The 25,969-nt window shown below is 43.1% G+C and overlaps 1 protein-coding gene across 1 annotated transcript in view; it reads left to right on the plus strand.

Moving 5' to 3' along the window:
• Positions 1 to 25,969, plus strand: part of WWOX (WW domain containing oxidoreductase) — a 956,041-nt gene that overhangs the window by 245,788 nt on the left and 684,284 nt on the right. Inside the window, exon 6 of the mRNA XM_021705703.2 lies at positions 5,634 to 5,722. Coding sequence (XP_021561378.1) covers positions 5,634 to 5,722 — 89 coding nt within the window. The remainder of the gene's footprint in view (positions 1 to 5,633; positions 5,723 to 25,969) is intronic.

Genomic DNA, 25,969 nt, shown 5'->3' on the forward strand with positions numbered 1-25,969 from the left:
TGCTGGACTCAGGTGGTACAGCTTGAGTCCATGGCCTTCACCAACACCTTTAGGTTCAAATCACTTATTGAATTTGGAAACTGGATTACTATGGGCTCAGGGGGATTCAGCAAGCCCCCTTCCTCCTCCTTTGGGGTCAGGTATCATCCTCCATTGCTGAATTGCTATTCAAACTTTCTCTGAGTTACTTACGTTAATTTTATGAAATAAAGAAGGGAGACCACAATTACTAATATGCTTTATTATTGAAAAACACGTTTTAGCAGTGGCCTTCCAAATAATGATTATTGTAGTTATTATTTAAGTGTCCCAGGCCTTATATACAGCATATCTCATTTTTACTCTAACCACACAAGGCAAATGCCCATTTTCCACTGAGGCAGCTGAGGCCGAGAGCATTCACATAGCTGCCCTGACGTCATGCTGCTGTTGCTGTGGTCACGCTGGGCTGTGGCCGCAGGTCAGCCTGGCTCTGCTGTGGATCACAGTGTCTCCCCACTTCTCCGTTTAAATACTGCATGGTCCCCATATGGTTCTTTTGGTTTCAGGCAGTATCACATCTGAGTCACACGTGGCTGGTTTACAGTCATAAAATGATATGAGAGATCACTCTTCTGTAGTGGCAGCAAGCAGTCCCTTTGGTTGGGCATTTACAGACTCTTGAATCACGAGGCAGATTTTGGAGCTTAATAAAGAATAAACCAATAAGACTTGGTCTGTTGAGGGTGTCCGTAAACTGTGCCACCAGCAAGTGTCCTCAGATCCCAGGGAAATGGAGGAAGAGTATGTGGGTTGCTTAATTACTCTGCTTTTCTGGCTGAGCCCCGGGTGTCGGGAGCAGGTGGGCTTCTCAGCTACTTAGAAGTTGCCTGATGCTTCACGTGTGGGATGCCACCTGTGCAGTTCTGTTTTAAAATAATGGGTACTAGCATCTGTATACATAATTTAAAATAAATTTACATTCTTATTCTGCCTGAGATGAGAAGATTGTGTACTGGTGTGATTTGAGAGAAGAGTGAGGATTTGGAGAAGGGTTGAGAGAGGCATTTTATAGCATTTTTAGATTCAAAGCTCTTGGTATGAAGTTCTTCCTGTTAAAGAAAGCTGAGTGGATGGATGGATGAATGGATCTATCTAGATGGCAAAGAAGAAGCGAGGGACATATGCAAGGTTAATAGTTTATTTTGGAGTTGGTGGGATTATGGATGCTTTTTGTTTGTCCGTATTCATCTTTCTTTTCTAAATTTTTCTGTAATTAATGAAAGTGTAAAGTAGGAAGTAGCCTGAAATAACCCTAGAAAGGGTAAAGTCATGGACTGTGTGTTAGTCGTTACTGTTCTTCAGTATATATACATATATATATATACATATATATATATGTATATATATATGTATATATATAAAAACACACAAATTTCCATTTCTTCCACTATATATATAGAAATACAAATATAGAAATACATATATACATATACATATACGTATATAGTTTTGAGCACATGGAGGGTTGCACCTTCTGAAGCTAAGCATAACCACATGACTTGCTCTGCCAACAAAATCTGAGCAGAAGTGACATCTGTACTGCTGGGTGAAGGCCTTGAGATCCATCCTGTGTGCACTTTGTCACATTCTCCTCCCCACGCTGTAGAGGCTAGTGATGTTACAGAAGATGGAGGCCCCATCTGCCTGGGTCCCTGGCTAACCACGATGAACATGGTCCCGCCGACCTGGGATGGGCATGAAGTGTGAGTGAGCAGTGATCCTTGATTGTTTTAAGACACTGAGGTTTGGGAGCTGTTCAGTAAGGATACTGAAGCACATCCTCCTGATTGGTATGGAGGCAGTTACGTGAGCCATACTAAGGAAGCTGGACCGTATCTTATTGGCCATTCTAAGCTACAAAGGGGTTTTAAGCTGGGACTTTGTATATGTGTTTGATTTGCCAATCCAAAGAGTAAACCCTGTCCAAAGAAAGCCCAAACTTCTTATGTTCTAGATGTTCACAAAAGCATCTAGTGTTCTAGGTGTTAAATGCTAATTTAACACCTCTTAATTAAAAAAACCCACCGGGGGCGCCTGGGTGGCTCAGTTGGTTAAGCGACTGCCTTCGGCTCAGGTCATGATCCTGGAGTCCCGGGATCGAGTCCCGCATCGGGCTCCCTGCTCGGCAGGGAGTCTGCTTCTCCCTCTGACCTTCCTCCCTCTCATGCTCTCTGTCTCTCATTCTCTCTGTCAAATAAATAAATAAAATCTTTAAAAAAAAAAAAAAAAACCCACCGGTTCTATAGTGGTGGTAGAACAGTCTGTATCTTGAATGTGGTGATTGTTATATGAATCTATATATAGAATAAATTGTCATAGATTTATACACAAAGATATTCCAAATAAAAGAAATTGATTACATCCCCAAACTGGTAAAGCCCAGGGAATGTCTGTGGTCTAATGAACTGTGTTTGCACCACTGTCGATTTTCTGGTTCTGATAATGTGCTATAGACATAAGTAAGATGTCACCATTGTTGGTGCTGGGAGGCAGGGCACTCTTGGTGCTATTTTTGCCACTTCTTGTGAGTCTGTAACTGGTTCCAAATCGAAGTTAACAACAACAGAAAGTTTATGAGTTAAACCAGGGAAGTGCATTGTGGTCAGTCCCAGATTCCTGGCCAGACGTGGCAGGAAAGCTCACACAGGCGGACAGAGCCTCTTGCCTCCACCTAGCACGCAGCAGTTTATCCCTCAGAAATGAATGCTGTTTGCAGTGCCTTGGCCACTGTGTTCCCGTTTCAAGCACATCCCATGATAAACATGTCTATCGTGTTGTTAGGTTTGTGAGACAGAAGAGCAGCGCCTCCCCCCCCCCCAGCACGCTTGCACACACACACATGCACACCACAGACACCTTGATTCTAAAAGCTGTGTGTTTTTTCTTCTGTGAACTTACCAGATTGCACACAGTTTCTCTGCATTTCACAGGGTCAGTAGCAGGAGCAGGAAACCTGATGCCGGGGGCAGGAGAATTACCTGGGTAATAGTGTGTGGACTTGAATCACTGTCCCCAGGAGCCTAGGAACCCACAGCCTGTGGATTAGTCTGTTGAACTAGTCAGTGGCTTGTGACCCCTTGTTCCCTCTGGATGTGTATGTTCTGATTTTGTTCTTACTGGTGGTGGCAGCTCTGCACTTTACTTTGAAGTGAAGGGGGAGGACCAAAAGACAACCTTCCAGTTGTAATTACACATACAGAAGGACGTACTGGCCCACTTGGCTGAGCCATCATTTTCTTTGGAAGTTGCTTTGGGGTCACCATCTGGGAATGTTCTTCCTGTTTTATTAGTGAAATATGTATATGCATTTTTGTGATATGTAGCCTGCATATCCCGTGGGGTTTCCCTAAGGGGCTTGGCTGAGAGGAACGATGTCTTCACCGCCGCCTCCCCAACAGAATGAGTATCTGGCTTTCCTCTTGTGATACATTCAAAGTTCTGTAAGATTCTCTGTGTGGCATTGAGTATCATGCTCTAAGTGAAGTAAGGCTGGGGTCAGAGGGGGTAGAATGGGGGTGAAGGGCCACTTTATTCGCTATGGGGACTAAAAGTTAGCCATTGACAGACTTGGTACGCCGAAGAGATTTGAGTCATTGAACAGTTATCAACCATGCAGACAGAACGTGAGTGGGGTTTTTCTCCTGGTCTGGAGGCCCAGGCTCTCTACACGGTACAGCCTCACTCAAATGCGTTAATTTCTGCTGTTGGTGGTATCTTTCTCTGTAGGACAAGGGGTGTGACCCCAAGTCACCATGGACCCTCCCGCTCTACTATTCTCTGGTCTTAGGAAACTCCTAACAAAACCCATGTGTTGGCACTTAACCCTCTTCCTGGCACAGGTTAAATGCTTCTCCTTCTTCCAAAATCGGCACATTTGTGCACCTGCCACTGTTACTCAAGGAAATTCAGTCTACATTGGTCAACTTGCCTTCACCACCTATATGCCTTTTAGGGTTTGGGGTAGTCATTTAATCACCTTACACCCTTTTCCCTAAACCCGGGCTCTGTTAGGAGACATGCCCTGGATCCTCTGGGATCTAACAGTGAACTGGTCCGATGCGGTCTTCATTAATATCATTCCATCCACCGTTCTGTACTGTAGCTCACCCAAACCACCATCTGTTGCAGACCGGAAGGAGTTTGGCACGCTAGATATCTTACCTACTTCTAGTCAAGTTTATTAAATACCTTCTCTCTTCCAGACTGGATGTTGGGTGCTTTACACTCATTCTCACAAGTTGGTGAGAAGATAATTAATATTTTCCTTTTATAAATGAGGAACTGAGGCTCAGAAATGTTAAATGGCCCAAAGTCAGTTGGCCTCCCAGCTGCCTGATGCTTATTATTCAAGGCTTGGGACCTGGGTTCCAGCCCAGGACTTAGGTGGCCAATTCAAACTGCCACAGATATCCTAAGCATCTCAGCACAGCTTGGGCCTCTCCCTGAATAAGACTACTGAGGTGGAGGATGTGCTCCGCAGTGCCGTTTGCATCCCCCTTCATACCATTCGTCTCCCAGTCTCACCGTAGCATTTCCCAGGCTCGCCGTTTGTTTTCTGGGACTTTCCTTACCTGAACAGGCAGGTGGCCCCAGCATTCTTGGCTGTACATGCTTTGGAGGAGGTAGGTCTAAGAAGTGATAGTATTTAATTGCATACCCTGCAGGCCAGCCAGACTTAAAAATCGGGAGTGCCCCATAAACATGGGGCAAGTCTGAAAGGCAACCCTCGTCTTTCCAGAATTGTGCTAGGACACTGTCCAGTGGAATATGATTGCTTCAAATCTTGATGCTCCTGGCCTTCTAGTTTCTGTCAAGGAGGGAACGTGGGCTTTGGTGTCAGACTGACGTGGCGAATCCTTGCCTCCAACCCTTCTTAGCTCTGGGATCTCTTACAAGAGACCACATGTAAAATAGGGAAAGTAGAACCCATTCAGTTGTTGTGGGGAGGGGACAAGATGGTGCATGTAAGCGCCCAGACCACGGTCAGCCCTGAACATACAGTAGTCATTCTTATTATCCACGTGTGCCCCACCTATCTGTAGGGTTTTCTGGGTTGTGAAACCAGAGGTCTCTCTGGGATCTAGGTCACCCAGGGTCCATTGGAATAAATGAGTTTTGCCTGCTTTTGTACTTTCTCTAAATGAATCATCTTTAATTTTTGACACAGGCTCAGTGGAATCATTTCAGAACCTGGATGGCAGCTTTTGAGATGAAAATATCATCTACTGAATTCTTGCAAGAGCCAGGCTTTGTCCTGGCATTCCCCTATTTTTACGGGGTTTTTTTTTTTTTTAGGACGCAGATTGAGAGGAGATATGTGAGCCTCAAGACCCTTTGGAGCCTTCTCTGTGCGCTGAGTGAGACAGCACAACCCCAGCCTGTGGTTTTAGTAGATTCCCAGTCTCACATCCTCCCAAACTTGGCAGTAAAAGCCCTGTTCTTCCATTCATTCCAATGATTTATATTCTCTCTGGGCGTCTAATATTAAACAGGGGAATTCCGACATGTTCCATAACACATTTACTGTAACTTGATACCATGAACTAAACTTGCTGTTATTTATCATTTCTTTTTATTTTCTCTTGTTCCAGCACAAAGCCAAGGTAGAAGCAATGACCCTGGACCTCTCTCTGCTCCGTAGCGTGCAACATTTTGCTCAAGCGTTCAAGGCCAAGAATCTGTGAGTGTTCCAGTGGAGGGTTATAGATCATAATATCTTGCTATTGTAATGTCTTTATCAGATGAACACAATTGGGAGAACACAAATGCGAGGCTGTTGTGTTGTCCTGGTGTCCAACAGCAGGCTCATTTATGTTGGCCCCGTTAAGGTATACCATATTTTCTTGACTTCTTGAGTCACCCTCATTATGAGATGTGTCATCAATCTAATAACAGCTCCCCCAATAAAAAAGGAAAGACACTATTCAAGCACTAGTAAGAGTGGCTAATAAAAGCGAGCTGATGCATCTGTAGGATGCATCCTGATTACTCACATTTTTGCAGTGCATCTCAGAATCAAGGAAAAGCATATTTTAACTGCGACCAGGAACGAGTAGTCTTACTTATCCAGTTCTCCAAGGGGGCCGAGAATCAGAGCATGAGGAGGTTCTACCGTTTCCACGTCTGCAATGATTTTATGTTATGTGTGAACATGGCTCCAAAACATGGACCCACGTTGTGAGACAGTTATTCTTCTTTCCTTCTCTTTTGGTCTTTCAAAATGCCCGAAGGAGGAAGCCCTCGCTAGGGGCTGGCAAGTGTTTATGCCATCACATGCCACCTCCCTTTCTAACAGAGAGAGCAGACCTCAGACCAGAGCTGGGGAAAAGCAGTGGTGGCTAGCTCCATTTTAATTACAATATTTTGTTTCCAAGTGTTTATTTTTATGGTTCCCTCATATTGAGGGCAAGCAATACTGGTTTCTCATTTAACATAGCAGTTTAAATTTCATTAAAAAAAAAATAACTGCATTTATTTATTTATTTATTTATTTATTTATTTATTTATTTATTTAAGTGAATTGATTTAAACACGAGGATTAAGTTAATAACAGTACAGGTGGTGCCAAGGATAAGATAGTTTTAGAAGTGGCACCAGAATGACGGAATTTGGGAGAATGCTGATAAATGACAGTTTGTCTTGGGGTTAGGCTATGCTGGGAGTGTTGGTTTTATGGTTCTCCTAGCAGATGACGGATGTATGGGGAGGCATTTAAACCAGATATTCAGAAAGTACTATGTAGATCTGGGCCTGCAGTGCTGGCCAGTGGCCAGCGCCCCTTGAGTCTGCCTCAGTGTCTCACTCTGCTCTTTTATGCTGCAAGGAAGTCTGTTCTCTGAAGCCGTTTAGCAAGCGGCCTGAGTCCTTGAGGTTGAAATACAAAGTCAGAGTCTTGAGTGGAGTTGCACTGTCCCCGTAAATGCAGGCCGTGAACTCACCAAATAGTCGGGTCATGTCCGTAGTGAGCCAGCAGACCTGGGCGAGCCCGCTGTGTGTGCTCTCCACGGCGTCTGCCAGTTGGTGGCTGCCAGCCCCTTCCGGAGCTCCCGGTTCAGGGTACAGGGTTTTGCTAAAAGGAAAATCGCCTTCGATTTTTGCTAAAGGTCAGTTCAGGGTACAGCAATAGCTTTGAAGACATTTGCTTGTGTATAACTGCATTGCTCATTTATCTACTTGCTCATTCACTTCACACACATTCGGTGAGTGCCTCCAAAGCCCCAGCCCCTCTTCTGGGCTCTGGGAAGAGAGTGGTGTCCCCTGGAAACCCACTTCCCCTCAGACTAGAAGCTATAATCTCAGGGGCCAGCAAGCACTTTTATTGCTCAGGGCTGACTCCTCGACCTACTGTTTTTGGGCTTGTTTGGAAGGATAGTAATAATAATAATAATAGCAGCAGTGAGCGGTAGCAGTTCATTTATCCAGTGCTTGTTATGGGCCACACACTGAGAACCCTTTGCGTGCATTTTCTGATTTGCTGCTATTTCTTACTCTGTTATACAGATGAGGAGAGCAAGACTAGACGGGGAAGGTGGGTTATCTGAGGGCCCACAGGTGGGAAGCAGGGGGTGGGGGGCCTGAGAGCCTCCGCGGTAGTCCCTCCAGGCCTCCTGCTCACCCACCATGCGGCCCTGTCTCTCACTAGAAATGCAGTGGAGACTGAGATCAGAGACAGTGAGTGACTCTGGCAGGGTCACTTGGCAGACTGGGAGCAGCCTTGGGACTTCCCTCCAGTTCTGACTGTCACGCTCTCCCTGACCACGGTGCTTCCTCTCTGTGCTTCCTCTGGTCCCTGGCTCAGCCCGTGCTGGGAGCAGCAGTATGGCTGAGGCGCGCCAACTGTTACGTAACAGGACCATCTTCCAAGTCATAGCAGGACCGTTAGTTCAAGTAGTTCAGAAATTACCAAATTCAACTGCCTTTTGTAATCAGCAACCTCAAACTCTTGGAGAAAGCTATCACCCATTTTGCCCTAATCCTAGATTTTAGCAAATGACTGAATTTTTGTACTTCTACGTTCAGAAACGAAGGCGATTTTCCTTTTAGCAAAACCCTGTACCACAAACCTCTTTTTATATGTCTCTCGAGATCCAGTCTTTTACACGGCTTAGAGAAATATTGTGGTGGCGAAAATATGCATAAGAAAGTGAGTGATTTTACTCTTGAAATACTGCCAAAGTGAAATCTCTCCTGGATAGGCAGATGACAGTTTAGTACTTATGGGTCTTTAGATTCTGAGCACTGTCAGAAGTGAATTTAAGGGGCACCTGGGTGGCTCAGATGGTTAAGCGTCTGCCTTCGGCTCGGGTCATGATCCCAGGGTCCTGGGATCGAGCCCCACATCGGGCTCCTGGCTCAGCGTGGAGCCCGCTTCTCCCTCTCCCTCTGCCTCTCCCCCTGCTCATGCTCTCTCTCTCTCTCTGTATCTCTGTGTCTGAAATGAATAAATAAAATCTTTAAAAAAAAAAAAAAGAAAAAAAAAAAAGAAGTGAATTTAAGTGCAGGTGGCTGGGCTGCCAAAAACCACGTGTAGCCTCCTGCTTCTCATCACCTCCCATCTTCAGACATGAAAATTTGCTTGTGTGAAAACATAATGACAAATGAAAGAAAGCCTGCCAGTTCAGAACCAATCTCCTTTTGTGCTGTTGGACCAAGGAGAGGAAAAACCCTCACACTGAAATTCCATGTGGACACCCCCATTTACTGTTCTGTTTTAAAGCCTGTGAGTACGCCAGAAGTATTGTCTGCCTCCTCGCTCCTGTGTGTATTTCCGCCCGGTTTGTGCTCCGGCTCATGTGTGCCTCTCTGCACTGGGAGAGGCAACGTGTCGTGTAGCCCGACACAGAGAAAGGTAGAAACAGATGCTAGATGCAAACCCTGCTGGAAGGGGCAGCCTGTCCTACCCTCCATCTGCCTTCTAGCAGGAGGAGATGTACATTCAGCCTACTCTGGGATATCTTCTTTTTTCCGGGCTGGGGAAGAGGTGGTGGGCGGGAGGCTATTTTAGAATGAGTGCCGCTAGTAATGATTAAACAAAATAAAAGCTGCTAGCCAGGCTTGCTTTTTATTCTGTGCAAGGCAGGGTGCTCAGCATTTATAAGTGAATTCTCTCTTTAATTTCTTACAGCCACCCTAGGCATTAGTCATTTTTCTCTCTAGTTTACAAATTGAAAGGCTCCAGTCTTTCACAGAGAGGCTAAATTGCTTTTCCAACTTCAGCCAGTGGTGGATTCCCAGTTTGAACCCAATTGTGTCTGAATCCAGAACAATCCAGTCTGAATCCATAACTGCTCTTCTTGCTACATCTCACACTTCGGTCCCACGTTTCAGCATGGATTCCTGGACTGGGATGGACCTGTGGAGGTAGTTGCTCCACAATCTAGCAGCTTAACACCATTAAAAACAAACATTTCCATGCTCTCTTTCAGTTTGTTTAAATCAGTTGCTTGTTCAAACACAATATATATGCTTTAATCTGTAGGTTTCCCCTCAATTTTTTTTTTTTTTTTAATTAATGCAGCTTACTTGTTGACAGGGTTGCCCTCGAGAGTTTTCTCTATCCTATACTTCAGGAACTGCATTCCCGTGGTGCCACTGAACATGTTCTTTTGTTCTCTTATCTCCTGAATTTCTTGTGAAGTGTAGCTAAGTCTAGAGCTTGGTCCAATGCCCATTTAATTCTTGGGCAAGAGTGCTGCATGGGTGGGGGCGCCTGGGTGGCTCAGTCGTTCAGCGTCTGCCTTTGGCTCAGGTCATGATCCCAGGGTCCTGGGATCGAGCCCCGCATCGGGCTCCCTGCCCGGCGGGAAGCCTGCTTCTCCCTCTCCCACTCCCCCTGCTTGTGTTCCTCTCTAGCTGTCTCTCTCTCTGTCAAATAAATAAATAAATAAAATCTTAAAAAAAAAAAAAAAGAGTGCTGCATGGGTGGTGGTGTAGTCTGCCATCAAGAAGACATGCGTGGCTGCTTGCCAACACCAGCTTTCCTGGGCGTGGCACACCCTGACTGCTCCATTCTTCTGCCCACTTCCTCATGCATTCATTCATTCGGCTCTTCTCCTCGCACTCTTCTGGGTGGTCAGGCCAGGAGTCCTCTGCCTGCTTCCAGGCAGTTCTCCCCAGAGTTAGTGGTGGTAGTGGTCGGCCAGTGTGTCTCAGGTCGGGTTATGTTGGGCATTACTGGAAAGTTCCAAGCCCGAGCCTGTGGTTAAGTCCCAACCAAACTGAATTTTGAAGGAAATTTTGTTTAAACTGCAATCCCGGACAGCAGCCAGACCCCACACTGCCTGGCGGGCGGAGGCATCCATCAGAGTATGAGGAGCTGGGACCTTTACTAATCATTCAGACCAAATATTGACATTTTTGCTAACGCACTCTGCAGCCATAGTCCGTTGTTTGGGGCGCTTTTGTACATTTTCATTCCTAGTTTCTAGCTGCTTAGCTCACTGAAACATGCATATTTTGAGCAGGGCCTAGAACAGTTTGACAGTTACTAGAACCAGAAGCTCTGTAGATATTTTTCCTTTTTTCAGAAGATATTACAGAGTTTGAGTTCCGGATATTCCTGAAATAATGGACATCTGGATTCCAATCCTGGAGTTTTGAAAATTGGTAATGGCACTTAACACAGGAAACTCTTGGCTTGGATCCCAGGTACCAATCAACTCTTACATTGTTGACCAAGGGTTTTGATTTGTTCTGGAAATTAATTGAAATCGATACTCAGTTCATATTAAAATAATATATACAATTCTGATGGTTTCTAGAACTTCATTTTTGATCATGGATTTCTACTTTGCCTTCTCAACTTTTTGTCTCTAGTATAATTTAAGGAAATTATACTTTGTTTCATTTAGGAAATAATACAGAATACTGATGTTTTAAAAAAAATGCTAAGAAAACAGTTTTCTTTATTTTAAACATTTGAGGGAGACAATCTTTAACAAAGTTATTTATTTTTACTTTTCACTAAATTACTTTCAGAACTTATTTATTTGAGAGAGAATGAGATAGAGAGCATGAGAGGGGGGAGGGTCAGAGGGAGAAGCAGACTCCCTGCTGAGCAGGGAGCCTGATGCGGGACTCGATCCCGGGACTCCAGGATCATGACCTGAGCTGAAGGCAGTCGCTTAACCAACTGAGCCACCCAGGCGCCCCGTACTTTCAGAACTTGAATCTATTAACCCCAGATATAATATTCTTGGATCCTTATTCCAAATTTTGCTGTCTCAAATCCTTCTATGGAAGTGGGTGTGCCATAAATTATAAATAAATTCTACATTTTGAGGGATAAATTACCCTGAAGACCGATGTGTAAATTACAGCTTAATCTTTCTTTTTCTTCTCAGTTTAATTTTAAGAATAATGTTTTAGCCAACGTATCTGCATTACTCTTTGCTCAACATTAGAAATCCATTTCTGGTTTGCCTAGCAAAGGATCATATTGCTTTGCTTTTCTACACAGTATGAACTAAAAGAAAAGAGAAAAGGAGAGGTAGATTTTAACTGTAATGAAATCTCTAAATCTAGATCTTAATTATGACTTTTTAGGGAAAAATTTTAAAAGTCTACAATTTTTCCCCATCCCGTACATTTTCCATGTTAGGGTATTGAAAAATTATATTGTGAAACATTTAATATATCTAGAAATATCAGGGAAGAACAATTCCCTTGTAAATAAATTTCTTTCTGAAATTTAATTCTTTAGACATCTTTTAATATAATTCTTTTTAAAAATTTCAAAAACATTTTACATACTATCATTTCTTGTTAAACAAAAATAGTGGCTCAAAGTAGTATAGTGTAATGCAGGGGTCAGCAAACTTTTTTTAAAGGGCCAGAGAGTAAATATTTTAGACTTTTTAGGCCCTAAGATCTCTGTTGCAATTACTCAGCTCTGCCTTTGTAGTGTGAAAGCAGCCGTGGACATGGGTGAACATGACTGTGTTCCAATAAAACTTTATTTAGAAGAAGAGATGGGCTGGATTTGCACAAGGGCCATAGTGTGCCAGCCCCTGGTGTGGAAAGAATAGAGTTTTGTGGCTCAACAGTACTTAGATTTAAATCCCAGCTCTGCTACCTTACTAGCTGTGTGGCCTTGGGCAAACTATTGGCATCTCTGTGCCTTGCTTTCCAGATCTATGTGAAGTAGATTATCACATACATTTTTTTATGGTTTTGGAGAGGAGTGCCATAATGCATGGAATAACCAGGGACATCTCAGTGCACTGTGCCTATGAGTATTATTAACGTGTATTTTTCTTATCTTGATCCTAAAATGATCTGAGAGGTTTTTAAGAATACATACAGTATGATAAAATAGAAATAAGAAATCTACTTGAATAGGAAAAGGGGATGAATTGGACTTGTAAGATGTGGTCCTAGTGGAAGTGTGGCTCTCATAAGGACTTTTACAATCCTTAAACATTGGACCTAAGAATGAGCTTTGAGATTCCTGGCAATCAACAGCAGAGGGGAAATGAGCTTTACGTTGCCCACAAGCTAGAAGCATCACAAGAGCCAAGCAGAAATGATCGTCGCTATAGTGATGCTCCACTGAGGATCTCAGAGTACTTCTTACTCTACTGAGTATTTTCCCCCTGCTCTTTGTTACTCTTTACAAAGCCCTTGATTTGAGGGATGCTTTGCAGTTCCCTTTCAGAGTAAATGGCTAGACTCTATTTTCTTTGCTATTGCTACATCTGTTTCCCTTGGCTTTAGGCACTTTTTCCAGATGATTAGTGTTGCTGTAAGAACATACTGCTTTGAATATACAGGTACATTGGGAAGGTATAGTGGCACATACTGAAAATAATTAGCCTGTGTGTTTTGGGGCACCAAAGTACCTCATCTGCCTTTTGCTCCCCTCCTTTTCTGTGTATTTTTTTCGTTTCTCCCCCTTACTTCATTATTTATTCAATGCTTATAATGGTGCCTGGAACTGGGCTAGACACTGGCAGTAAGCCATTTGCCATCTCACTTCTCCCGTGCCTTATTTCTCTCTTAAAATAGTCCTGAGGCTTAGGATTTTTTGATCGCTTTCCATGATGACTATCTTCAAAAACATATCCTTAGTGGAGAAGAATATTTATTACATTAATTAGAGGCCACGGTGCAATTAAGTTTGTCAGAAAAAAAAATTCAGTGAGCCTTTTGGCATCATCAAAAGTCATCACAGCTAAGGAATACACAAAACTGTGTTCGAATTAACCACAATGATGTTTGCAAAATAAACAGTTTTGATTTCCCAACAGAATTCTCTGTTCAGCCGTCACTATCATGTTTCATGACATCAAAGTGATGTATGTTAATTGAAGACACACAAAAAAATCTTCCCTTCCAGGAAAAATAAAAACCCAGCTTTGGAGGACAGATACAATTACTCTGTGGCTACCTCCTCCTACACTCACCATCCCACCAATGTATACATAACCCATGGCTCTAGCAAGTAATATTAATTTTATTGCTGTGCTCAACAATGACCACTTAAATCACTGGACTAGGGTACAAGTCAGCAAAGTTTTTCCATAAAGAATCAGGTACATATATAAATAACTATATAAATATTTTTGCCGTTATGAGCCAGATGGTCTCTGTAGCAACTAGTGTTGAGTGCATCTTGATTGTTGGGTGAGGCCTTTGTAATTCGAAAGTAGCCACTGAGAACTTGTAAATGACTGGGTGTTTCTGTGTTCCAATAAAATTTTATTTATAAAAACAGGAAGTAGGTTGGAGTTAGGATTTGGTCTGGGATTTGTGGTTTGCTAATCCTTGGACCAGAATCCACTCTCTTGAAATGTAACTCATGTTAATAGCATCTTGTCTTATTATGAGAAATACATGGCTTTTTTTCTTAGAAAATGGATTATGTTAGGCCTGGTCAAGATATGTAAGTAAGGCCAATGTTTGTGTGCTTGGTTAATTTCAACTCTCTGCGGATACTCTGCAGTACTCTTTGATACTTAGAGGCTGGAAGAAGAGATAAGAGTTTGAGGAGAACAGTGTGCTGTGCTGAGGTTTGGAAATACCACCATATGGGAAAGCAGGTCAACTAAGACAACTAAGTATTATTTAAATAATGAAGACACTGAAGTCCTAATTGGGGCTTGGAACGATGTAATGCTGCTGATGACAGTAATTGCTCATATTTATCACCTATTTATTATGTGTCAAGCACAGCTAAGCACTTATATGTCATCCCATTTTATCCTCACTAGGACCCAGAGGGTAGGTCAAAAATGGTAGACGAATGGCAGTGTCTTATGGTTCATCCTAATGTGGTGATTAGCCACATTTCCTAGATCAAGATATTGAGGCTTAAAGAGATTAAGGACCTAGATCAAGGTCATGCTAGCTACTAGATAGTAAAACTAGAACTTGGTCCAAAAATGTGTGCTGCCACTGAGCTCAGCTTAGACAGTAGTCTGGAGAATCAGAAAGATCTTTCTCATTTGGGAAATGCATCATGTAGGACGCATTGCCTCAGAAGGCAATTTGTCCCATTAATAGGATGGATGACAACGCCTGCCTACTGGGACAATTATTAAGGTCACTTCAAGGTTGAAGGAGATGCTCCTTCCAGCCAATTTTCTATCACCAAGAGCAAATTGTTTTGCTGAAATATGTGGAAAGGAGGTCAAACAAACCCAATGGAAGAGAGGCTCCTCCCCTCAGTTAAGGAACTCAGACTGTTTTCCACCAAATATATAGAAGTGTCTCTCTGTGGAGTCAGTTTAATCAGAAATGGCAACTATTGGGGCGCCTGGGTGGCTCAGATGGTTAAGCGTCTGCCTTCGGCTCAGGTCATGATCCCGGGATCCTGAGTTCGAGCCCCACATCGGGCTCCTGGCTTGGCGGGGAGCCTGCTTCTCCCTCTCTCTCTGCCTCTCTCCCTGCTCATACTTTCTATCTCTCTCAAATGAATAAATAAAAAATCTTAAAAAAAAAAAAAAAAAGAAATGACAACTATTTACTCTTGTTTGCAATTGTCTTTGCACATTTACTCCAAATGTCAGTGTTCATTTCCTCTTACTTCCTACTTGTCCTCATAATGTTGCTGATCAGGTAGACAGAAGAAGACCAAAGGGTCATTTTACTATTTATGCATCTGAACTGCCCCAGTGATAACTCTCAAACCCAAACCCAGCCCTGACACTGTCCTGTGGAAGAACCTTTTGGTGGTGTCTTGTGACCTGAACTGTAAAGGCTGCATCTGCTGGCATGGCCCCCCAAGTCCTCTGGGGTCTGGCCCCTTCTGCACTTTCATTTACAGTTGTGTCCTCCCAGCCCCGTGTCTCTATACTGTGCTTACAGACATCCTTAGAAGTTCTGCCTCCTGGTTCTGGGCCTGTACTCCTGACCTGTGCCGCTTCCCTCCTGCCTGTCCTCCACCTGCTCATGGGATGACTTGGTCCCATCCTCTACAGAGCCTCCATGTTCCCTCCTCTCCCCTGGTGGTTGAATTGACAAGTCACTTTGTGGAGTGTCGACAACACACCCAACCATCACGCTTGAATATTTCGAGGATGCTTTTTTTCTGTATTGATTTTTCTTCGTTAGGCTGAGCCCCACAGAGGCAGCAACCTTGGCTACTTCGTCTTTGTTTTAGCTCTGGATCTCTGTTCCTTACCTTACTAACATGGGGACCTTAGCAAATTCCTTCACCTCTTTGATCTTAAGTTTCTTCATCAGTGAAAGTGGGAGATCATGATAATACCATCGTGGGTGGTTGAGAGGATTAAATAACATAATGTTTCTAAAACATAGTACCTACCTGATACCTAATAAACACTTAATAAATTTTAGCTGTATCACCATGGTTGTTGCTATCATTATCATCATCCTTTGCAATTATTACGTATACTGCCCTATAATAAACTCATGAAAGTGGATGGATGGGATGGGTGGGTGGGTAATGGATGGGAGGGAGGACAGAAGGACAAAACCAGAAACACACAGTTTCATTTGGTGACCCGAACTTTGCTTTTAACGTGCTGATTCTCAGCCATTTACGGTTCTTGAACTGATACTTCCATGGGTGGTATAGAGGTTATGCCTTTAAAGATCTTGGGAAACAAATTTTAAAGTAATCTTATGTATAGTAGTTATTTCAGGCAAAAACACCCCATAAAAGTTCCCTTCTAGGAAACCATGGACACCTTTGCCTGTTAGGAGCCAGGACTTTGCTGGAGTGGCGCAGACCACGTGGCCGAGCTAGGCTGGCGTCACTTGGCGTGGACAGGGATCGACCCCTCTGGGCTCTGCCAGGCCTTTTCTTTGGCCCACACTGAGACCACCCCCCTAGTCATCGACGCAGCAAGTCTGTGATTACCCTCAGAGAGCTCTGGTTTGTGTAAGACTCGGGAAGAGCATTTCAGTGTCTGTGGTTGAGAATTTTATGTCCCATCTTGGCTCGTGACTCCAGCTTGGTTTTTCTCCTTGCACTTTCCAACCATTCCCATTGTCACGTTGGAATTCTCCTTTTACATAATTGACATGTTGGGGACTTGTGCTTAAACCGCACCGAAATCACATTTTAATAATGCAGGAACCATCTCTTTTCCCCAGTACGTTGTCAAGAAGCTAATTCTTGTCAGCCTAAAAACTCAAATAGACATTTGAAATAAATCAGCGGTGCTACACTGTGGCAGCCTGCTGAAAATCCCCAAGGAAGATTATATTTTCAGTTGAACTACTTGTCACTGTGCTGTGTTTTTAATGTTGTGAGTCCTTTGTTTTCTTCATTTCGTACAAATCTACCCAATCCCTTGTCATCCAGGAAATATAAATTGACCCTCTCCATTAGTGGCAGAGTTCTTATTTTGCCCTTAAAAAGCTTCTGCTGTTAAGGTTCAGTCACCAACTCGTAATCAAGTAGATATTTTAGCTGACATTATGCAATAATTGATAACCAAAAACAGAAGAAAAGGTTTATGGTTGTCTTGAGAAGTGCAAGTAGTGGGAAAGTTGACAAACGATGTAGCTTTGGGAAGCAGATCTGGGCAAAATGTCTGCCGCCTAAAAAGAAAGAGGTGTTTCAATTTCCCACATCAGAACTCCAAATTCCCAAGGGACTGTCACAGTGGTTCTCAGCTCGGTTGTTTAAAAATGCTGATGCCTGGCTGCTACTCCCATTCTGATTTCACCATGTCTGGGATGTCCCCTGGGCATTTGGACTTTCAGAAGCTTCCCAGGTGGTTCTCAAGAGCTGCCGTGGGTGGGGCACTGAGCACTGCCCTCCTAACAGCTGGGTCTGGAGTCTTAGTTATTTTTTGCCCGCCCGGAGTTCTGCAGGGATAATTGCTTCACCCCTTCTGCTGTCATCCCCTCCCCTAACATAGCTCAGAGCATTGACAGAGATCTCTGACAGACCACCATCAGCTGTAGTGTCAGACCAGTGCTGGTTCAAATCCTGTCTTGACAGCTTAGGACTCTGAGCAAGTTAGTTTGCTTCTCTGACCCTAGGTTTCCTCATCCGTGAAATGGAGTATAATGGAGGGTCAGAGCTGCATTCTGAGGTTGAAAAGCGATAGTGTTTTTGTGTCAAGGGTGTATCCATGTCTGGAGAAGAGCGGTAAAAGGCACCTCTGCCCGCTCTCGCCTCCTTCACAGCCCAGTGCAGCAAGCTCAGGGAGGTGGGGCACCTGCAGGGAGGCTCCTGGACCTCAGAGTAAGGAAGCCAGGGGCCAGGGGCAGAGGTCCGCCCCAGGGGATGTGCCCCTTTATGAGAGGGATTTGATAGATGATGCCAGGGTTTGAGGTTTTAAGTTAGTGAAGGTGGCTCTTCTCCCCACCACACACATTTGTTCCTCCCAGGTCCTATCTTGTGCTTTCTGTGTTTTATGTAACTGCTCAGAAAATGCAGTGCTGAGACCAGACCCCTGGACAGTCGAACTTTGTTCCCTGAATGCGGCCATACCGCTTCTCTGGAAAGGGTGTTCCACACAGAGGATATGGTGGTAACTTTTTCTTTTAAATGTACCACTCTCTCTCTCTCTCTTTTTTTTTTTTTTGTAGATTTTAAAAACACTATATAAGTCTTATGGAACATTTTTGAAATTATGGGGAAACATACAGAATAAAGCACAAGTTAACCATAATTCCACCATCCAAGACAATCCATGTTGACAGTTTGATGAACCCATTTTTATTCTGTGTTCATAGATTCTTAAAAAGAAAAAAAATTCTTTATTCATTTTTTATTGAGAGATAATTCATATGTCATGAAATTCACCACTTTAAGGTGTTCACTTCATTGGTTTTTAGTATAGTCACCAGGTTGTCCAACCATTACCACGATGGAATTCCAGAACATTTTCATCATCCTAAACGAACCCCCTTACCCATTAGCTGTTACTCTCCAGTTCCTCCCCACTCCCAGCACCTCCCCGGCAACCAGTAATCTACTTCCTGTCTCTGTCTCTGGATTTGTGGCCTTTCGTGTCTGGGTTCTTTCTCTTAGCATAATGTTTTCAAGATTCAGCCATGTTCCACATGTATTGGTACTCCAGTCTTTCTTAGTGCTAAATAAGATTCCATTGTATTGATATCATACTTGCTATATTCATTCATCATCTTGATCAACATTTGGGCCGTTTATGCTTTTGGGCTGTTAAGAATAATGCTTGTGTGAACATTTGTGTCCAGAGTTCTGTGTGGATGCATATTGTCATTTCTCTTGGGTGTATGCCCAGAAGTGGAATTGGGGGGGTCAGGTGGTGACTTTATGTTTAACTTTTTGAGGAACCGTCAAACTTTCCCGCAGCTGCTACACCATTTTACGTTCCTCCCAGCAGTGTCCGAGGGTTCCAGGTTCTCCGCAACTTCGTCAACATTTGTTAGTGTTCTTTTTTTTTTTTTATTTTTAAGATTTTATTTATTTCACAGAGAGAGAGCACGCACAAGCAGGGAGAACAGCAGGCAGAGGAAGAGGGAGAAGCAGACTCCCCGCTGAGCAGGGAGCCCGATGCGGGGCTCGATCCCAGGATCCTGAGATTATGACCTGAGCCAAAGGCAGATGCTTAACCGACTGAGCCACTCAGGCCCCCCATTCTTTTTATTTTTAAATTAAAGCCATTTTTTTTTATTTTAGCCACCCTAGTGGGTGGGAAGGGGTTATGTGACATATATTCTCTTATATGGGCATTTTTTTATGTCATCAAACATATTTCTATAACTTAAATTTTAAGTGCTTTACAGGAATGCATTGCATATAAGTAGACTTATTTAATCAGTCTTAAAAAATGCAAAATAATGCCATGGTTTGTAGAAAATTCAGGGACTAATATGTCAAAGAAAGAAAAAAAAAAAGTGAAAATTTCAACCTAACCTTTTAAAAAAATGGCTGGGGCCCCTGGGTGGCTCAGTTGGTTAAGCGCCTGCCTTTGGCTCAGGTCATGATCCTGGAGTCTTGGGATTGAGTCCCACATCGGGCTCCCCCTGCTCTGTGGGGAGCCTGCCTCTCCCTCTGCCTCTGCCTGCCACTCCCCCTGCTTCTGCTCGCTCTTTCTCTCTCTGTACAATAAATACATAAAATCTTAAAAAAAATGGCCAACATTTAGTTGTTAGAAATAAATTCAATCTGACATGTTAAGATTCCAATAATAGGTTGAAATAATGTCGCAAAGTTAAATGATGTAGCTTTGTGTAACCTATTAATTAAAAAAAAGATAACCTTATTTTCATTGAACTTGCTATATCTTGAGTTAGTCTCATTTTCTGTTCACGGTGGAAATAATGAGGATAAAGGTGGACGGGGTCTGGAGAGTGGTTAAGCCACAGCTGCCCCAACTTGGGGAGGGGAAGGAGCCCAGCTGGAGGCCACCTAACTCATTCTGAGAATGTCAGGGTAGGTTTCTCCGAACCCCGGGATTTTTTGTAATTGAGATATAATTTGTATACCATAAAATTGATCATTTTAAAGTGTACAACTCAGTAGTTCTTATTCTGTCCACTGACTTGTACAGCCATTACCAATAATTCCAGAACATTTTAATCGCTCTAAAAAGAAAACCATGCCTGTGCTCTTTAGCAGTCATTTCCCACCTCCCTCCGCCACTGTAGCCCTAGGCAACTGCTAATTTTTCTGTTGGCCGATTTGCCTCTTCTGGACATTCCATGTCAGCGGAATCATGCAATACGTCGCCGTTTGCAACTGGCTTCTTTCACTTTGGATAATGTTCTCAAGGTTCATCCATGTCATAGCATGGTCACCACTCCATTGCTTTTTATAGCATTGCTAAATGATATTCTGTTACACAGGTAGACCACATTTTGTTGATCCACGCATCAGTTGGTGGACATTGGGCTTATTTCCACTTTTTGGCTATTATGAATAATGCTGCCATGAACGTTATTCCCGGTGCCTTGCCTTCTTGGGGAAATCATGACACTTGGAGGTTAAAGGTGTTGGGTGGTAGGCGGGTGGGGACAGTGAAACAAGTCTCTGGGGACCAGTATTCCTCCCATGCTCAACACCAAGACCCTTTCTGAGTCCCTCTTGAGGGACTCGCCCAGTGGTCTTGTAATCGCCTAGGAAGCATGTCTCCTGGGAAGAAGTCTTCAAGCCCGGGATCACAGCCCATATGAGGCACCAGATGTTGCAGTTACCCTTTTGTTTTGGTTTAAGACGAGAGCCGCTCTCGCAAAGTGACAGGCTGCCTCCAACCTGGGCTCAATTATTTTGTAAAGCTTCTTGTTTATTTGACCTCTCCTGACCCAGGGAATGATTCTGACCAATCATGGCTGACTCCCTTTGGCACTGGGGTCTGGTTGCTTTACAGCTGATGACAGAGGGGCCACACTGCTACCACATCTGAATTAATCCTTAACTCCAGAGCTGTGTGCTGTTCTCCAGCAAGGTTGTACTTCTTCATTAGCTATTCCCAGGGCCCAGGGAGTCCCAGAGGATGTCAGAGTACATTAATTTTTATCATAACGTGGAATCTTGCAGGTCTGAATGGCAGCACATGGCTGTCAGGGGCTTTCTGAACTCGATTACAGTTCCGTATATCTCTAGGCAAAACAGAGGCAGGAGTCCTCATTGGCAAGGGAATGTACAAAATGCAGGAGGTGTTTTATTGTTTGAGTAACTTGACCATGCACTTAAGCACATTCCCCAACTAAGTTTTTTTTCCCTGATGTCCATGTAAGTTCACCTCTGCCATCTTACATTAAAACCCGCTCCCTTCACTGTGACCATATAAGGTATATTTTCAATAAGCTCTTTTGCATAATGGTAATGAAATCATCATCTGCTACTTAGACAGCTGTTCTATAAATATATTAAAAAATGAATGTTCCCAAGATTTTTTAGCAGAATTTAGCAGAATTTATTTAACAGGTTGGTATTGCAGAAGTTTATAAATAATGACTTGTAATGCTTAATATTACTTTATGGCCATAAAATGTAATTTTAATTTGAAGGAATGCTAATTTGTTTTCAGAAAGGCAAGTTATTTCTTCATTGACTTTATATTCCCTACTTGTTAACAGAATAGAATGCTTGGAGGGATGAATTTTACTTACAGAAAATGCCCAGGTATTATTTTAACCTTGTCGACAAATGCCAGGAATCCCCTATAAGCAGGGTCCTGTACTACACTCTGCTTGGTATGGATATAAGGACACCCCCTACCCCCACAAGGAAATCATAGTCAAAGAGAGAAGGCATTGTTTTTAGTTGTGAGGGCAAATGTGTTCTTAGTAGGGATGGCCAAATAATTTACTGCTGGCTCTAGTCCTTCACTCAGGTGTCCTGGAGAATTCTGATTTCTTTGTAATGGATGTGTTTTCTAAGGCCACATGCACTGTTCATTTAATTACTCCCACTGCTAGGCAGCCAAATTGCACGAGCTCTGTGAGCCATCGAGCAGTCTCCCAAAGTTCTCACATCACTGTTTATGTATAAGATGGACACAGGCAAATACTGTATTTATCTTAACACATACTAATTTTTAAAAACTAAAACCAGAGCAGCAACTCTCCTCAGCAGCTGTTTTTGCAAAGGACAAGACTGAGAAATACAGATGTGTTGGTTTCCAGTACATTTTTTTTTTTTAAGTGAATATAGGTGGTCCTTACATTTCACAAAAATTAGGCAGGTGGTGCATAAATGACTGCATTGTGGATGAAGCTGACACAGAGAGAGGCTCCGTGGGTTAAAACCCAAGTACTGACTGTGTGCATGCAGTGCTTGAGTCATGTCAGCAAGGATGCAGACCTCTGTCACCAGCACGATCTTATTTGATTCTTAAGCATTCCGTAATTCCAAACTTCTGTTGCATCTCGGGCCTGGTGCTGGCTGTGGGAGCACAAGGGTGACTTCAGAGACACGCTCAACCCTTCAGGGGTTTCTAGCCCACTCTTGTGACTTTCTCCTTTTTGTGTCCGAGAAAAAGCATCACGGGGAAAGTAACCAGCTCCCTCTTCTAAATAATCCCAGCCCCTGCCTCCCCGTCCACCAGCTTCTTCCATTCCCGAATTCATATGAATAATATTCACATTCTCTGAGTTCCCTTGTGGCGTTTATTGAACTCCAGTTTGGCCTCCCAAAACTTCTTTCATATCACGAGTGAATTTCTGTGGGACATGACCATCATTCATTTGTCAGATGAGCAAATGGGAATTTGCCAAGAGAGACTCTGGTTCATCTGCATTTTCTCAATCTGTAGGAGCTACATTCAAGTGAAGTTACTGGCTTATGAGTGTGGTTGAATTTATCCTTACCTTTCCCACTCTTCCATCCTTATTGTGCTTATCATTGTCCAATTTATTAAATATTCCCAGGGAGCCAGAACACAGGGCAATAAAGTACTGAATGCAAAGGCAGGAGTGAAACTTGGAAACAAGTGGACCATTAACACCAAAGGGTCAGACCTGCATTTGAGATATCATGTTATTTGGATTAAGTGCTCTTAGTGGCATAATTACCAAATTGATGCATTTTTCCTAGAATGCCCCCTTGGCAAGAGATGTAGGTATTTTCCTGTTGTACATCTTGCCCCATTTACAATCAGTGAGGTTGAGATTTTGCTGCTGGGCCGGTATATGATAGGATGGGAAAATATAATCAAGGTAATGGACATGAGGCAAAAATTTAAGGAAATAACAAAAACAAGAGTATTTCTCTTTTCTGTTAAGTGTATGTACTGATGTTCTGGAATTCACTATAAGAAGTTGTAAATGGTGCATGAAATGAAAAATTCCTGGTGGTCTCCTGGGATACAGCCAGTGCTCTGCTCTATTTCTGCTGATTGGTTTGGATTATTTTCTTTAGTCCAATTTAGGAAAAAAAAAAAAAAGTGTAGCCAGGTTATCTTAACAGCAGAATCCACTCTGGGTTAATTATTACGTTAATACTTGATGGTGTCCTTAAATTCTGAAAACATGTGGATCCTTCAAATTTTAGAAGCACAGCTATACAGTCACTGACCACCTAAGCTGATGTTGATTTTATGTGTTCCACTTTCTCTTGTTTTATTTGCTTGATTTCCTTGCATATTTATTGAGGCTCTTACCTACCAGAGATATCGGGTAAGAACATGGGAAACCAAGTATAGGTATTTTATAAATATGGGAGACAGTTATATACATATTTTATATTTCTGAATTATTGATAGATAGCATGTCCCCAAAGTGTAGCCAAGGTCTAGGAAACAGGCAGCCAAGAAAAAATAGTCTGTTTTAGATACCATCTCTCAGCTGATGTTAAGCAGTTTACATTTTTCTCTGATTTTTACCACTATCAAACAAGATGGATACTGTCTTTCCCTTTAATCATTATTGTCATTGTGAGTTTGAGTGGCTGATTATTTATTTTTTTTCAGTATGTTACCATAAACAAGCATTTTTTTTTTTTTTTTTAAGTTTGTCCATATACCACCTAAAGTCCCCTTGACTTTTACTGTTGGTGTGCACACTGCATCTTGGGCAGTTGAGGTCTTGGTGGACTGCTGGAGAGTCTGGAACCTTCGCTGGGCTGGAGATAGCTGTATGAGAGAATGGCTGTGTTCTAGCTTATGCTGCCATCCGTGAGTTCAAAATAAGCCAGTCCTAGTGATCTGAGCAGAGATCCACCTTGGAATTCTACAGTAATTTTTTCCTCCCCCTTTTCTGGAAGAAAAAGAAAACCTAATACTTAGTAAGTCTGAGAAATAGTTGTTTTTGGGACTTTGGGTCCTTAGGCCCTTTCTTTTGAATTTCAGAGTATTTCCGTATAGTATGAATTCCCACAGCTCGCTTGAGAAATGCCCCAGATGGTGTGACATTCTGTTTCAAGGAGGAATTGAAAAGTATTTTCCTTTACATAACATTACACTTAGCTCATTCTTTTGCTGTGTCTGAGATGGAATCCCCCAAAGCCACAATTGTGTTAATGTTCCGCAGGGTGTTTATTTAGCCTGTAAAGGTCTGTCTCGTTTTCTGGAGCATGTTATGATTCAGTTTACAAATCCTCACTGTAATTCAATCCCATGATGGTTGCTACTGCTCTTCATAGACTCGAAGCACCTTCTCTGTGCTCAGGTTTGACATTATGTATGGTTCTTAGGTTGCTTGGATCATAACGGACTGGTCTTGTCCTCAAAGCATAAATAACTCAGTCTTCATGGATCAGCTAGAACCAATCCACTTTTCCCCTTCTTCTTTTGCCATATTTTAGGTAATAATAAGTTGTAAAACATGGCTACGGAATGTGATTTGCAAACCAAATGTCACTGGGAAAATAGCATTGATTCAGAGCATTAATTCCTTCATTCCTGATGTACAAAAGGCTTACTTCTTACTGCATGCAAACAAAGGCTGGGCAAACAAAGACTTCTTTCCTAGGGACATTGATTGTAGTCTGCTGGTGAAGATAACAGATGGATTGTGTCACAAAGAGTTAAGCAATGTAGGAATGGACACACCCCAGGCAGAATTGAAGCCCCAGCCTCCTGGGAGATGCGACAGCTCAGAAGCTGATGTTCTGTTTACAATAAACTCTTACGAAGTGCTAGGGTTGGGTCATTGCCAGTTACTGATGAGCATTCAAAATAGTTGGCAGGGTTGAGAATGGCAATTGATGTTTGTGGAGGAAACAGACAGGATCCTGGCCCTCGAGGGGTCCGTGTCAGTAGGAGATTGGTGTCTTGTCTGGGACCTGTAGGTCAGGGAACATGGGAAACAGCTGGATCTCCTGTCCCATGCATTTGTCTAGTGGTCGTAGGTCGAAGGACCTTGTGTCTTTTGGTTATATCTGTCTTTCTGTCAATCACACCGTTGTCAGCCTTGTAAAAGGTCCCGGGAAAGTGTCTAGGAACTTCAGAAGAGGGAGATAGTACCCATCTTCCAGTTGAGGAGCAAGGATTCTTCAAGCAAGAAGGGTCATGAGTAGTCCTTGGGGGACGGGGTGGGTTGTGATGTGTAGAAGGTACAGCTGGGACAGAGTGAGGGACCCCCTTAGGTCCATCTAAGGGGACAAGTAGAGTGAGGCAAGAAAGCACTGTGTGTCCGTGTGTCAGCAAGGATCAGAAAGTCCTGTGATACATCCCTAATTGCTCTGCTGTCCAGGAACCTGCACACATTCTGTCACCCTGAGTGAGAGCCAGGTTGGAGATAGGCTGAAGTTCTGGCGTTTTATTCGAGTTTAATTTCTTAACGTCATTATCAGAGCGCTGCTGCTTGTGGATGTTCAGGGTGTGGGGTGCCATTCACATCGCCCACTACCTGTGTTCAAGCCCCTGGCTCCACATAGCAAGCCTTCCTTATTCCCTGGTTGTAAAGCCTCTGTGTTTTCCTGCCTAAGAAAAGATTTTGGTGGCAGATATTCCTAGGTTTCAGTTCTGGCTTCTTCACCTACTTGGCAAGAAACATTTTGAACCTTAGTGTTTTCCTCTGTCAAATGGTAATGATGCCGTCTACCTTATGGGTTGCCATGATTATTAAAATAGCATAA

Source organism: Neomonachus schauinslandi, chromosome 16 (assembly GCF_002201575.2).
Source record: "Neomonachus schauinslandi chromosome 16, ASM220157v2, whole genome shotgun sequence".
NCBI classification, from domain to species: domain Eukaryota; kingdom Metazoa; phylum Chordata; class Mammalia; order Carnivora; family Phocidae; genus Neomonachus; species Neomonachus schauinslandi.